Source organism: Lepidochelys kempii, chromosome 3 (assembly GCF_965140285.1).
Source record: "Lepidochelys kempii isolate rLepKem1 chromosome 3, rLepKem1.hap1, whole genome shotgun sequence".
Taxonomy (NCBI): domain Eukaryota; kingdom Metazoa; phylum Chordata; order Testudines; family Cheloniidae; genus Lepidochelys; species Lepidochelys kempii.
The window spans coordinates 86,833,975-86,848,661 of NC_136382.1; the positions used below are offsets into that span (position 1 = coordinate 86,833,975).

A 14,687-nucleotide genomic window follows, 5' to 3' on the forward strand; every position below is an offset into this window, starting at 1 on the left:
CTCAAGAATTTGTCCGCCAATTTCTTCTCATGCTGTACAGATTCTGTCTCTCTTTCCACCCTTTGTGCATCTTATCTATTTGACACTCCTTTTAGTTCTTCTGGAACTCTCTCTCACAATTAGTTTTATCTAGCTGCTCTCTCATCAGCCTATTCCAGATGCTCTCTTTGCTCAGGGTAGATTGGTCCGAACTCCCAGGTTCCTGGTGCCATGTGTTTGCCCTGTGGAGGTGGAAGGGCCTTGAAAAGAGAATGACAGAGTACATTATTGTCTGAGCACGACAAAAGTTACATTTCCAGCCCTGTGAAAGGGACTGCTTTAATTTAAGGTCAAAGGATAATACTTTTTATTAATGGGGTGTATTCACAGAGAAAACACTGTTGACTTCAGATATCCTTTGGAGCAGCACTGAAAACCATCACACATCATGGTAAGACTCTCATAAAAAAAATCATTTGAAATTATTTTTATATCCTTTCGTTTTCTCAAGGTGGAGGTAGGGAGGAGCCTTATGCGTGGTCTAGTTACCATCCACAGTTTTTCAATCCTGTCAAGAAGGGTAAGCTCTGGAGAACACTGATATTCTGGAGGTACCCGAGGGGAAATGTGAACTTCTGTTCCAGGCCAATGGAGAACAGCCACCTTTGTACGCTAAGGAGATATTCAGGCACCTAGTGACCAACCAGCACATCTCAGAATGGAGGAAGCTTGTGAATTACAGAGGCAGTCCTAATAAGTATGCCCTGCCCCAGAGCATAGCAGACTGTATGGAGTTCTTACTCTGAGAATTTTGCGTTCATCACCAGCCAGCGATGGGTGACAATTTGCTGTAAAAATCAACAAGATGCTGATTTAACATGGAAACACAGTACAGCCTCCTTACAAGCACCCTGCATCCACACACAGACCCAACTCGCTACTGACAATGGGGACTCAACACAGACAGACCGCCACCCTCTGCTGTAATTTGGACTCGTAATAGCTACTTTTTAAAAATGCAGTTCACAGGCGGTCCAGGACAGTGCAGGTGTGGCTGATTTATAAGGCGCACTATATTTCACAGGCGGGGTATGTGAGGTTGTTCATTGTAAAACCCCAACCCATATTTATAACGATAATTGAGCAACTACTAAAGATTTCATGAAAACTGCTTGTTTAACTTTTTCCTCTTTTTGTGGTGTCCATTTTGAAGCCCACATAGCGTCAGGGGGAAAGCGCTAGGGAAATAGCATGAGTTCCACCATGAACAGAAGCACACGAAAACCACAACTTGTGTTAATAACTTAACAGGCCCATAAGCCAAAATCTCTCCCATCCATATGTTAATAGAAACAAATGGTGGCAGAAACTTACCAGACTCCGGCTTCAGCATTTGTTCTGATACCAAATCTGCAGTGGACTGCTCCTCAGGACCATTACAAAACAACTCTTCCAAATATGGACCCAGGATGTGCTGCAGCTGCTCCAGCAGCATAGTCTCCCCAGTTACCAGCAGCAATAGGGTCACTTATTGCCCTTCATTTAACAGCTGGCTCTCTCCTCTGGCTGTGCCTGTGATAGGGGTGGAGAGGTTGTAAGGGTAATATCCCTACCAAGCAGATTGTCGTGCACCACTGTGGGCTCAAGCTCAGTACTTGCTACAGTTCCTTGTACTCGATTGATTTCCTCATAAAGAGGCAGGAAAATAGAGAGTTCCCAGAAGTTCCATTAGCATCGTTGACTTTGCAGTTCTGTCTTCAGATGCTTGAGTTACTCTCTGTATTGTTCTGTTGTCCAGTCAATCCCAATGCTACCAGGCACTCAGATATAATTTTGTAGACATAATTTCTTATGCTTTTTCAGAAGTTGAACGCCTTGCTTGCCTCACACCAGAGGTTAATCAGAATCCATATGTTCCTCTAGCCAGCCAGCAGCATCCTTGATGCATGACAACTTCTTAGTGCTAGCCCATGCTAACGCACGTCCTCATAGACTGTGTTTCCAGTTGAGCAGCCCGCATGAAAACGAAGGGTTAAACACAGAGCAGTTGCATCTGAACCAGGCGCTTGCTTTCTGTTCCTGGGAAGCGTGTGGGAAGTTTTGGAATTAAGGGCTGGGAAGGACAGATCCAGAGGACAGTGTTGGTTGACTCTCCAGATCCAAGTCTGGCAACTGAGACCAGAGCTGCATCCACACTGAAAAATGCCTGAGCTTTGATCCCTGTCATAGTGGGACTTGAGCTCTGACCCATCCCCCTATCAGCATCAGCCGGCCTGAGTCCGGAAGGGTTCCTGGTCCAAGTCAGACTAATTTCTCTGCAGACTGCAGCAGGGTTTGGGCTTAAACCTGAGTCAGAGCCTAGGCTTATTGTGCTGTGTAGCTATACCCTCAGTGGTCAATAAGTCTCCTGGAAATTCCAAGGGCCCCAAACTGCATTAAAAATTACTTCTTTCCATCATGATACTTACATGTCTCACCATTGTGCCAAGAATGAATCTGAGAACCAACAAATTAAACCAAATACTGAATGTAAACAGAAGTTTAAACTGTACCACTCTCCTGCCCAATTTCACTCTGGAGGCTCAAACAACAAAACCATGTCTTGGGCTTTCCCAATACTTTTATAAAATTGCTGGCCAGAAGAAAAGGAGTAAGAAAAGAGGAAAGAAACATGGATGGGATAATGTATGTATTTAACAGATCTGATCTGTTGATCCATGTTCTATTATACCAAATGCTAACTTATAGAGCACTTTTTATAGACAGATCCCAAAGTGCTTTACAAAGATGAGCAAAGTATACTGTCTCCACAGAAGGGGAAATTGAAATGCGGAGTTTAAGTGATTTGTCCAAGGTCACAGAGCAATTAAATGAGAGCTGGAACAAAACATACACTTTCTGACTTCTAGGGCTTGCCTACACAAACAAGTAGGTTGTGACAAGGTAGCGTGTGACTCTACCCCACGCTAGCCCACCGTGGTCTAATTATCCATGTGCACCCCGCTGCTGCACAATAGTTTGTTAGAGTGCTCTTTGAAACGGGACTAGTTCAAAGCTGTTAACATGCATCAGGATCCATACCCTAGTTTACTGAGTTCTAATTCTTCAAGTAGGCAAGCCCCTAGACTCTCATACAATCCAATGGAACACACTCTACTGTCCTCATTATATTTTACTAGATATTTTTATACTAAAAAAATTAGCTCTATCCTTTGAAATAAGTTCTATTAAAAACGCCCATGGATGCAAAACATAACTTGACAACACTGCATCTGCCACATTTTCAGATTCATAGAATGAAGTCAGAATTATTTTTCTTTTAATCAGATTAAACTATTGAGAAGTTATCTGAAAACATAGCAAAAATCTAATGCATCTATGACAAGTTATTCATAACTATAAACAGGCCTTAAAGAAATTCCATTCACCCCTGGAGAGAGGAACTTGCCCTGGCAATCAAGGGGCCTTAACATCAATTTCTGTAGATTTCAAGCTTTCATTTACTAGCTCTTACAGTTGCAGAGATACCTTTTAAAAAGTTAAACATGTAACAGATGCAGCAGCATCTTTCCAAGTCTACAGACAGACTCACTATCTCTACTGTTACTCAGTTTCCCCAAGCATTAGGAGAATAAGATTAAAAAGACTCCGGCCTGCTTCTGTGCCACTATTCATTCTCTAGACAGCAGTGAAACGTCATGGATTACATCCATTTCAGGCTTATTCAGAAAGAGGCAGGCATTAAGAGTTACTCATGGTGGAAGACTGAAAGGACAGACAGAGGCTTGGAAATGGGATACCCAAAACCTCCTGGCTGCAGCAAGCAGAAGGAGTAGACTCGTACCGATCATCTCTCGCTTTAGGACAGTGATGGGCAACCTGCGGCCTGTCAGGATAATCCGCTGGTGCGCTGCAAGACAGTGTTTATATTGACCGTCCGCAGGCACTGCCGCTTGCAGCTCCCAGTGGCTGTGGTTCGCTGTTCCTGGCCAATGGGAGCTACGGGAAGCATCAGCCAGCACGTCACTTCTTGTGAGCGCCCCTCTCCGGCCAATGGATCCCTCGCCGGATTTTCAGGGACTCAGTCCTCAGGGTGAGCCACCTACACTGTCCCTGTAGCCCTTCCTGAGCTCCAGTCCTCAGTCTGACCAACAGGGCCCCTAAATATCCTCATTGGCCAGCTTGCATGTAGAGGTTCCTGCCCTGAGGTGGAGCACCACCACCAGGGCTTCCTCCCTCACGGCTCTTCACTTGCCCTTTAGTCCTCTGACCCCAGCTCTCCAGCTGGGTCAATCTAGACCAGCCTCTTTCTGGGGGCAGAGGGGGTAACGGTTCCACAAACAGTCTGTTCCCTAGGCCTGTCTTCAGTGAGTCCTGGCAGCAAGCCAGAAGCTATTCCCTCACTACCCTGGTTCCTGCCAGCAACTACATGCCTTAGCCCTTCCAGCCAGCTAAGGGCACCTCTTGCTCCCCCAGTCCCTGCTAGCAGACTGATCTCTCCAAGCCCTTTCAGCTCCTTTTATATGAGCCTGCTGGGCCCTCACTGGCTGCTACCTGTAGCCGCTCTGATTTTCTGCTTCCTCTGCAGCCACTCTAGCCTGCTTGGAGGACCTCTCCACTGCTTCTTTCAGGGATGGGTGTGGCTAGACCCTGAGGCCTCCAGCAGGAGGCATTTGGACCCAGTCCACCACATCACAGGACCCAAAAAGATTACCATCTCCACTCAGAGATAAGGAGCTCAAGTTTTAACCTTCAAATAGCCACAGCAATGGACGCACAAATCCATTTTTAAAAGCAGGTAAAGGGGCAGTACTTTTTACCAGAATGTGTTTATGGGCACAAACTTTTTTACCTCTATAAGCAATTTGCCCCTATTTATATATATATTATAGTTTGTGAGATGGCTGGCAAAATGATCAATTCATGATACACAACTATGAATGAAACAATGTACAGCAATACAGAATTCCCTCCTCACTCATCTGGCTGTTTGAACACTATCTCCCATCAGAAGAGATGGGCATACAGCCAGATCCCGCCAACACCCACAGCTTCTAGAAGATACAATATGTGGTGCTGTTAGGACTCCAACTTCTAGAATCTAAATGACTGATTGATTGGTATATGAAAATGGCTTAATCTCCACTGGCTCACCAGGTGGGCCTTGGAGCCCCTTTTGAACCCAAGTCTCTTAATTAGCTGCACAGTATGGTAGTTTCGTTTTAAACATACTAAGATTAACGTAGAGACAACCAAACCAAAGGTGCAAGCTGTCTATACAAGCATAGTGGCTAGGTTCTATGCACAGTGTTGCAACTTGGCACTTTTTCTACCTGGCTGGCAAGAATACTCATTTACCTTAATTAGAAGGGCTGATTTCCTTCATGCAAGCTTATTAAAAAAAAAACCCCAAGCATTACCGTTACTTCAGACTTGAGCTGTAGGTATGAGCCACTATCTCATAAGGCCATCAGAAAAAACACAGATTTTTTTTTTTAAATCCATGCTAACATCATGGGTAAATGTTCAAATTTCACTGGATATGCATGGCCGCCAAGTCTCTCCCCCAAACTTCTACAATTTTTTCAACACTACAGAGGCAAAAGCAGGCATCACTGAGCCTGCAGTGGCTCATGGAGGGTTAGCAGACTAGTCCCATCTCAGGGGGATGTGGTGGTGCAGTCCTATTCCATGGAGTTGATGTAGGGGAGGGGTGTCTCACCAATGGGGAGAGTGACAAAAGCCACCTGAACGAGCAATCAGAGTCAACTCAGTGAGCAAATGAACCACATGGCACAAGCCAGTCTAGCCCAACCTGACCCGGGGCAGGGATCAGGGATCAGCTTGTTCCATACTCAGCTCCAGCCCAGGCCTCTACTGCTGTTTTGTGTCCAGCCAGCAGAGAGAGGGGAGCCGTACTGACAACAAGGCAACTGGCAGCCCTGGCTTGCCCCCACAGCAGCCCTCACAGCCCGTGGGAGATACTGAAGCACCAGCTGGCAAGGAGCTGAGACTGAGATCCATCCCCTGCAAAAAGCCACCACTGCATGGAACGCAAGGTGTGTGAGGGGACTGAGGCATGAGGGATGGAACCCACTTCCAACTCCTCACCAGCCAGTGCTACAGTGTCTCCCACAGGCCTATGTGGGCCTCTGAGAAAGGAGCTGGGCCCAGGCTCCTAATTGCCACATTGTCATTGCTACCTCTCCCCTCCCCACTCCTCCCAGCTGGACAGGAAGCAGCAGTGGTGGCTTGGGTCAGAGCTGGCCCACTAACCTTCCCCTACACCCTCGCCCCCATCACCACCACCATGAACAGCCTCAGTGAGATGGTTCTACCTCCCTGCTGGGGGGGGAGGGGGGAAAAATTGCAGTAATTGGGCTAATTTCACAATTTCCATAGATCTATGAAATCATGATTTACACAGGACCTTACTTATACACCAGAATAGAAGTCAGTTTACTGATTCTGAATCACATACAGCCAATACATTAGTCAACTTTAAAACAGAATTTTCTCCCGTTTAAAAAAGTCAATATATTTCTAAAAGATTAAATAAAATCTCATTTCATGATAGTTCCACTGTAAATAGTTGCAGAGTTTACTATGTCAAGTCATTTAAATATATTAACATGGACAGTGAGGTACTAATAATTGCCTACTTCCAAAAACACTTAATTAAAAGAACCTGAATTCCATCTGTTTTTACCATTTAAAGACAAGCAGAACTACCAAATGTATTTCTGAAGTCTTATCAGCAAACATTATTAAAAGAATGAAAAAGAAAAATAAGGCAAGCCACTCTTTGTGCTAAAAAGTAACATGGAAATAACAGATAATTAAAGCACCCTTCCTCTGCAGAAGCCAGAAGAAAGTCACCATTAACCAAGCTAAATTAGAAACAGTTCTGCTGTGCAAACACATAATAAAGTTTATGTCAGGGAAGCAAAAGGATTTCTCAGTATGCTCTGAGTCACTGGACAAAGTGAAGTACTCTGCGGTTTACTTCCCAGGCCATACTCCTGATATAGCAGATTCTCAACATCTTCTTAAAGAAACTATATCAGTCTTCTCTTATGCATTTAAAAAAATAGTAAGCCTGTTCCTTCCAGACAACCTCAGGCTCTAAATTTATGAATAGTGAAACAATTACTCATAGGATTACATAATTACTTTCTCAAAGAAGTTTCCCTCTATCATATGTATTTGAAAACTATTGAAACAGCACTTAACAGATTTTGTTACGGGGAGAAATATGAAGCACTGAATGTATGCAAAATACAAATTACAACAAAAGAGGCGTCGCTATTTTATATCAGTTTATTTTTGTGTTAACAACCTATCTACTTTAAAAATTTAAGCTTTAGGTGCATCAGTTTGCATCTGCTTCAATTACTTTACCTTTCTCTGCACCTGAAGAATGCGCAGAAAAGATAACACTGAAATTCTAAATATGAATAAAGATTGCTATACTATACTAATGGGGGAAAAGACACCTTTATTGTGCTCTTTTACTGCAGGTTCTGCCCTCCCAAACGATAACAGTGTACATTAAATACTCTACTTATAACACACACTTACCTTAGTTCCCAAGGTCAGTATCATACAACACGAACATTTCAATGTTCTCTAATATTTGTAACAACTGATGGAAAGGGGGCCTCTTTTCATATTCACTGTGTATTGAAAACTTGCAATAAAGATTATCCATATTTAGAAAAATATGTTACTGGTAAAGAGAATGTTAGTATTTTGGGGACCTACCTTGGAATTGCCTGGCTTCTTATCGATGTAAACGATAAAAAGCATAGCTGAATGGGTAATGAATAATAAAGAGGATGCTACATTAGGAAGTCGCAGGGGCCAACATGTGGCTAGTGCTTAGGACGTTCCCTTCTGCAGTGCAGCACTATTGCCTATTGGTCTGAGCAATTTACAATATACTAGCGTAACAGCAACATAAAAACAACTACTTCACAAGTCTTGTTGCAGAAGTCCCACGCTTGGAACTCTGTATTAGGAAGCCGTTTAAAGATACAGTACTTATAAATTAACTCACTATTCACCCCCTCGAAGACACGTATGAATTTTTTTCTCCTATCCATTCACACACAAACGCTGCGTCTCTTTCTTTAAAAAGAGGCAAACCCCAACACCTCGCGGCCTGGGTTACGTACAAATCCCTCTGTCCGGAGCAGAGCAGAGCAGATCCAGTGTTTTTACAGCTGGGCTTAGTTGTGGTTCACGAGCTACAACCGAGCCTATACGGGGGCAGCTTCCCCTGTGAGCGGCGCGCATGCAGCGATTTCCTACTCTCCCCGGGCACAAGCCTCCCTGCTCATCCTCACACCTGCAGATCCCGATCCTGCGCTCGGCGCCCCCACTCCACCAGCCGCGCAGGGAGCCGCGGTCTGTAGAGACCCTGCGGTCCCCACCGGCTCCGGGCAGGTACCACCCCGCGCAGCAGCAGCCGCCAGCTCCCGCTGGGTCCCGGCGGGGGAGGGGCGAGGCCGGCGGCGGCAGGTGAGGCACACACCGCAGCACGCCGGGGCTGAATCACAAAGCGAGCCCTGCGGGAGGGGGGCTGGTCCCGGGGCCTAGCGCCGGCGGGGGCTCCGCAGAGGCGGCGGGGTTCCCTTACCTGCAGGGGTGGCGCCGAAGACTCTCACCACGGGCACCTTCTTGGCCTGGGCCTCTCTGAAGCGGGACTGGCCGGGGTCCAGGCCGGGCAGCGGGCTGCCCATGTAGTAGTCGGCGGTCACGAGCCTCACTGAGAACATGTTCGCCGCCGCCGAGAGCGACCCACGCACTGAGCGAGCGCGGAGCCCACACGGCTCCCCCGCCGCCACCGCAGCGAGCGCAGCCCCCGCCCTCCCGCCGCTCCCCGCCCGCGCGCACACACACACACACACACACACGCACACGCACACACACACACAGACAGACACACGCGCGCGCTGAGCGGCCTGAACTGGCTCTAGAAGAGCCTGGCCGGCCGCGAGCGCCTCATGGGCAGAGCAGTCCCTTCCCTCGGCAGCGCGGACGCCTTGGCGGCGGTGCCTCCTCGGCTCCAGCTGTTGTTGCCATGATGATGATGTCACGGACGCAACCACTGGGGGGGGTAGAGGGGGCGGGCGGGCGGGCGGGGGGAACGTGGTTCTCCCCTTCTGCGCTTCAGCACAGGGTGTTTTTTCCGCTCCCTGGGCAGTGGAAGCCGTGCGGTATCCGTTTCTCGACAATCGACCCTAGCGGCTGGGTGAGCCTACAGAGCGCCGAGTCATGGATCGGGCTGGGGACTTCTGGGCTAGGATTGGGTTAGGCTGGGTCGGGCCGCCATTTTGGATGCTGAAGCGTCTGGCTGCGGGAACGTGAGTCGCCGCCCGCCGCTAGGGGAAGGGGCAGTCTCGTGCCGCTGTCACGCACGCGACTGGGGAGGGGAGTAGATGGAAGAAAGCGGGAGTGGGAGTTCTCAGGTAACGTCTCTGCCGTCGCGTGCGCCCCCTTTGGCTGTAACGGTCACCGCGCGCGGCCCGCAGGAGAGGGAGGAGGGGAAGCGAGCGCAATTCGCAGCCTATAAAAGAGCGGAGGCGGCGGCTGCTGGTGAACGTGCTGCTGGCGGCTGGGAGGAGCTGTGGTGCGGCTGCTGCACGCTGCGGAGGAGTGACTGGGCTGGTCCTCGCCGCCAGCCCAGTCTCTGCCCCACAGCCACTTCCTCCGCGGCAGCCAGTGGCCCGGCTGCAGCCCGCGGAGGGCTGGGTTCAGGCACCGCGAACGATGCGGCCGCTGCTGTTAGCTGGGGGACGCTTGGGGAGCGGGCTCCCTTTCCGCCGCGCGCCTCGGGCTGCTTGCGGTGCAATGACGGTAGCGCGGCCCCCCAGCTCCCTGGCCTCCCCAGCGCCCTCCGGCTATCAGCCGGCGCCTGAGGGGCTAAGCGCCAGCCCCACTGAGCCCACCAGGAACCTCCTCCCAGCGAGGAATCCAGCCCTCGGGAGCAGCCCCCCTCGCTGGGAAAGCGAGAGAGCGGGTGCTGCCAGCCCACCGAGTGATCATGAGATTGGCTTAAAAATCGTGAAATATTTTTTCCTTAATAAAGTCTGGGCTCGTTTTATTTGCCTGCGGGTTTCTGAGCCTTTAGGTTGTGTCCGGCTTTTACTAAGGGTAGGAATGTCGGGTTTTTTAAATAAAAGCTGAGATTTTCATGCAATCTCTGTTCCCCAGCTGGGGCTTTAGGAAAAATACCGAATATCACAAGAGTTGACAGTCCTGAAGAGCCTCCTGTAAAAAGGCTATGTGTTTCATAGACCTATTATATTTTTGTTTGGTATGTGTATAGACTGAAAGATACAGCAAATGTACAAATCTATAAAATCAGACATAAATTCAGTATGTAAAACACATGCTGCCCACTGAATCTGTTGTATGTTTTGGTTTTAGATTTAAACAAAAAACAGAGCAGGCAATTCCTACCCTTCACTTACTCTCTGAAGTTCACACATCTTGGATGGATTTTTCAGTCTATTTTTCTATTCACTGTCTCACTGGGTCAGTTTGTTTTCTCTGGGTTACTTTTGTTCCTTTATTTTATTTTCACATAAATGGAAGAAAAAGTAATGCTACTCAAACTTTGCCCATAGTCACAGACGAATGGGATAGATCTTCCTGGCACACATAATTGACATTAAGAAATTTGATACTGAACTCTGAGATCTAATAAGAATTTAAGACACAATTGAGGTGCAGTGCCCATTTCTGTAAGAGCTCTTGGTTTGCAAAGGGTCATATATGGGACATCTTTTTAACTACGAGGACTAGAAATGTTTGTTTTTAAGGAAGCTATAAATTCCACAAAAACTGATAGTCGCCAGGAAAGTACTGGTGAAGCATGTCACTGAGTACCAGCTCAGTCTGACCCAGTTTTCATCTTCCTGTTATTGTTCTTTGAACAAATTCCTCCTTTCCTGCCCTCCACTCACAGGGGGCCTGCAGCCATCACTACACTTTCTTCATGTTACTTCTTTCTGAGCCCCTGCTGTCTTCCTGTTAATCTGGCTGATCTTTGCTTCCATCTCATTGAGTATCCTTGCCATCTTTTCTTAACTCAGTGATGGCTTTGAGAGCGAGCTTCTTTACTTCATCTAAAAAGGAACACGAAAGCAGCCAACAGTGTACTCTGAATCTGGAAGAATCGTTGGAAAACTGAGGAAGCAGGACTAGAACAAGAGTAGTGGACACCAAATCTGGAGAAAGTTTCCTGTCCAAGTGAGCTGTTTCATCTTCTGACTGAAACTGCTATGAATTGCCTTCAGAAGAATTAAGTGACTAGTTTCTTGTACAGTTTTTAAGACTTTACTTAAAGTTTTAGTCTCCTAGTCCTACAAAACATTCTACAGCTAGCTTTGCAACTCCCAGACCCAATGAGTTCCACCTTCTCAGATTCAGAGCACATTTTCATGTTACTTGTGCATTTAAGTGAAGAAGTTAGCCTCAAGGCCATCACTGATGCAGGAGCTCGTTTACAGGGATCTGAGATCCCTGAGTACCTGTGACAGCCCTGTCAGCCGGTGGCAGATGCAAGATCTATTCCTGTACTTCTGGATTGCAGCTTTTTGTGCCTGGACAATCTCCAATATATGACATACTCAAGCATGTCCTCTAGTTCCTGAAAATTCTGACATCCCAGAGCAGTCAGTTCCAAATGGTAACATCGTGATTGGAGAAGCCTCTGCCAGCTCCCCATTTCAACCCCATTCTCTAAATGATATACTCTCCCCAAGGCCATTTCCAGTTTTCCATTCTAAAGCGTCATCTCCTTTGCCTGCTCTTCCAGAGTTACCATCTACAGTTGCTAGGCAGCAGCTGTGCTGATCAACCATCCACATACTTGGGTGAGAATAATGAGACTTGAATATACAATTGCCACTAATCAAATACAATTAAACAGCTGTACAATAAATTAATATTAGTATTAGTAATAATAGTATCGACTGTCACCGTAACTAGCTAACTACTGTTTTAAAAGACAGAATTTATTCAACAGAAGAAAATAAATATAGCTGTTTATTTTTATGTTTGAACAAAAGACAGGTCAGGCAGTAATTCACCTATTCTTTTTCCCAATTAGTATTATGTACTTTATAAAAATCTGTAAATGCATGTGCCGTTCACAATAGAATACTTGTCTAAACTGACAATGCCATCCAAAAATTCAGTCTGGAAAAAAATGGCCTACACTTCAAATGTGATGTCACTCAGAGGTGTGCAAAATCCATATTATTGAGCAATATAGCTATGCAGACCCAACTCCCAGCGTAGATACAGCTAGGTGCATAGATACATCACTCAGGGAAATGGTGTTCCTACACTGGCAGAAAAATCCCTTCTGTCACTGTGTCTATATTAGGGGGATATACCAGCATAGGTATGACACCATGTCTATGCTGGTATAGCCCCCATAGCTATGATCTCCCTCATTCAGTCCTTTACTGCATTAAGAGTTTGATCCTGCACATCCAAAAGCTCCCACTGATTTCGGTGGTGAAAGATCAGGCCCTAAAGACTGGGGTAAAATAATCAAAATATCTAAGTGATTTGGGAGCTTAGGCCTATACCCACAAAGGAACTTAGGTGTTGTAATGTCCAGTGAGCTCTGGGATATTCTGATGTGGGTCTCCCTCAGTATCTTCTGTTGAAGCTGTTCCATTTTATATAAATAATTCAATATGCATTGAGCTAGAGAGAGTGAGAATGACTCTGATCCAATAGCTAGGACATTCACTTGAGAGGTGGGAAACCAGGTTCAAATCCTTTCTCCTCAGGTAGGGGGAACCAGTGTCTTCCTATCTCCTGGGTAAGTTCCCGTATCACTGGGATAATGGTTATCACTGCCATTGCCTCTCCTCCCCTCTTGCCCATTTTGTGTGGAATTAAGCATGCTTTCAGAATGCTTCCAATCAGGCCTTGGAAGAAAAATGGGTGTTGCCCTCCCTATCTTGAAGATTGCACTGGGGCTTAGGTGTGGCCCCTCGACAGGCACTGAGACAGAGGCATTGTGTGCACATCCAGCGTCAAAAGCTTAGGCACCTAAAGGACTTTTATAGTGAAAATGTAGCCTCTGAGGGATTATAGGTGCCTCCAAAGTTAGGAAGCAGCCTAACGGGAGGTTCTGAGGATCTCAGTGGTGCCTGAGTTTTGCACTTAAGTACCTAAAGTGGGATTACAGTCTTATCTACACTTGAAATGCTACAGTGGCAAAGCTGCACTGCTACAACTGTGCCACTATAGCGCTTCAAGGTAGACACTACCCCTGATGGGAGGGGTTTTCCCATCGGCAGTCCACCTCCCCAAAAGGCAGTAGTTTAGTTGGTGGAAGAATTCTTCTGTCAACCTAGCGTTATCTAATCTGGGGGTTAAAATAGTTTAACTACAATGATCAGGGGTGTGGATTTTTCATGCCCCTGAATGACATATTTAAGATGACTTAATTTACTAGATGCCTATGTGCTTTTGGGGATCTAAAGCCTAAACCTTATTTTCAAAAGTGATATAAACACAAGAGTCTTAGACCTGGTCTACACTACACTGAAAACGCTTCAGCTGCCCTGCAGCAGCTGCACCACTGTAATGTTTAAGTGAAGACACTATCTATGCCGATGGGAGGACTTCTCCAGTCAGCATAGGTACTCCACCTCCCCGAGAGGCAGTAGCTCCTAGTGCTGTCTACAATGGGGGGTAGGTTGGCTTAAATGTGTCGTTCAGGGTTGTGGATTTTTCACACCTCTGAATGATGTGGTTATACCAATCTAATTTCCTAGTGCAGACCATCTTAAGTCTCTTGAAAATGTGATTTAGGCTCCTAATTTGCTTAGGCAGTTCTGAAGATTTTATCTTGCCACTAGACCCTGACATACACAAATCTAGAGACAATAAGATCAGGTATCTCACCTGATCTCAGCAATTAAGCTATTACATGGAGAGAGGTCCTCGGTTAGGGCCCATATGCTAGGAAATTGACTGTTGAGAATGGATTTCAGCAGTGGGTTTCTGCTGGAGATTCTTTAACTGCTGGAAACAATTTAGCTATCAATATAGACAGGACAAAATGGTTTTCAACTCTATAATAGAAAACATTATAGAGACTTGTGAACCATGGTATACGTGTTACATTCTGTAAAGAGTCCTTTTTGCAATATAAATACAACCATGTCAGGGGACCAGGACGCAATGCGGTTTTATGCCCTAACTCAATTACCAATATCTATACACACAAACAGATTTAAAGGGTTTTTTGTTGTAATATATATAAACACCTTGTTTAGGTACACACATACTTGTATGTACATGTGAATATTTGTGTTTGTTTGCTTGGATTTGAACTTAGCAATGTTAACTCTAATTCCAAAATAAAGTAAGTTGAACTTTAAAGTATAGGATCCACGAGAGTAACAGTTCTTTTTCTTCAACGTTTTCAGGTCTTATCTCTGCCTGGTCCCTCAAACATCCATGTCAATGAACCTGGACGCAGGAAAAACACATAAGTATTCAAGAAAATATCATCACCTGAAGTGAAAAAATGAAGAATGAAACATTTTTAAAATGCAGAACTATAACATATAATTTCTCCTTTTATTTAGAAGTAGGGCTGTTGATTAATCACAGTTAAGTCATGTGATTAACTAAAAAAAACTAATTGTGATTAATTGCCGTTTTAA

General features: G+C 45.9%; 1 protein-coding gene across 3 annotated transcripts in view; it reads right to left on the bottom strand.

Annotated features, from left to right (window-relative positions):
- REV3L (REV3 like, DNA directed polymerase zeta catalytic subunit) overlaps positions 1-8,853 on the bottom strand; it is a 251,234-nt gene extending 242,381 nt beyond the window's left edge. For all 3 annotated transcript variants that reach the window (XM_073337056.1, XM_073337055.1, XM_073337057.1), the window contains exon 1: positions 8,621-8,853. In XM_073337056.1, the coding sequence (XP_073193157.1) occupies positions 8,621-8,759 (139 nt within the window). In that variant the 5' untranslated portion in view covers positions 8,760-8,853. The remainder of the gene's footprint in view (positions 1-8,620) is intronic.
- Between the last annotated feature and the right edge of the window lie 5,834 nt (positions 8,854-14,687).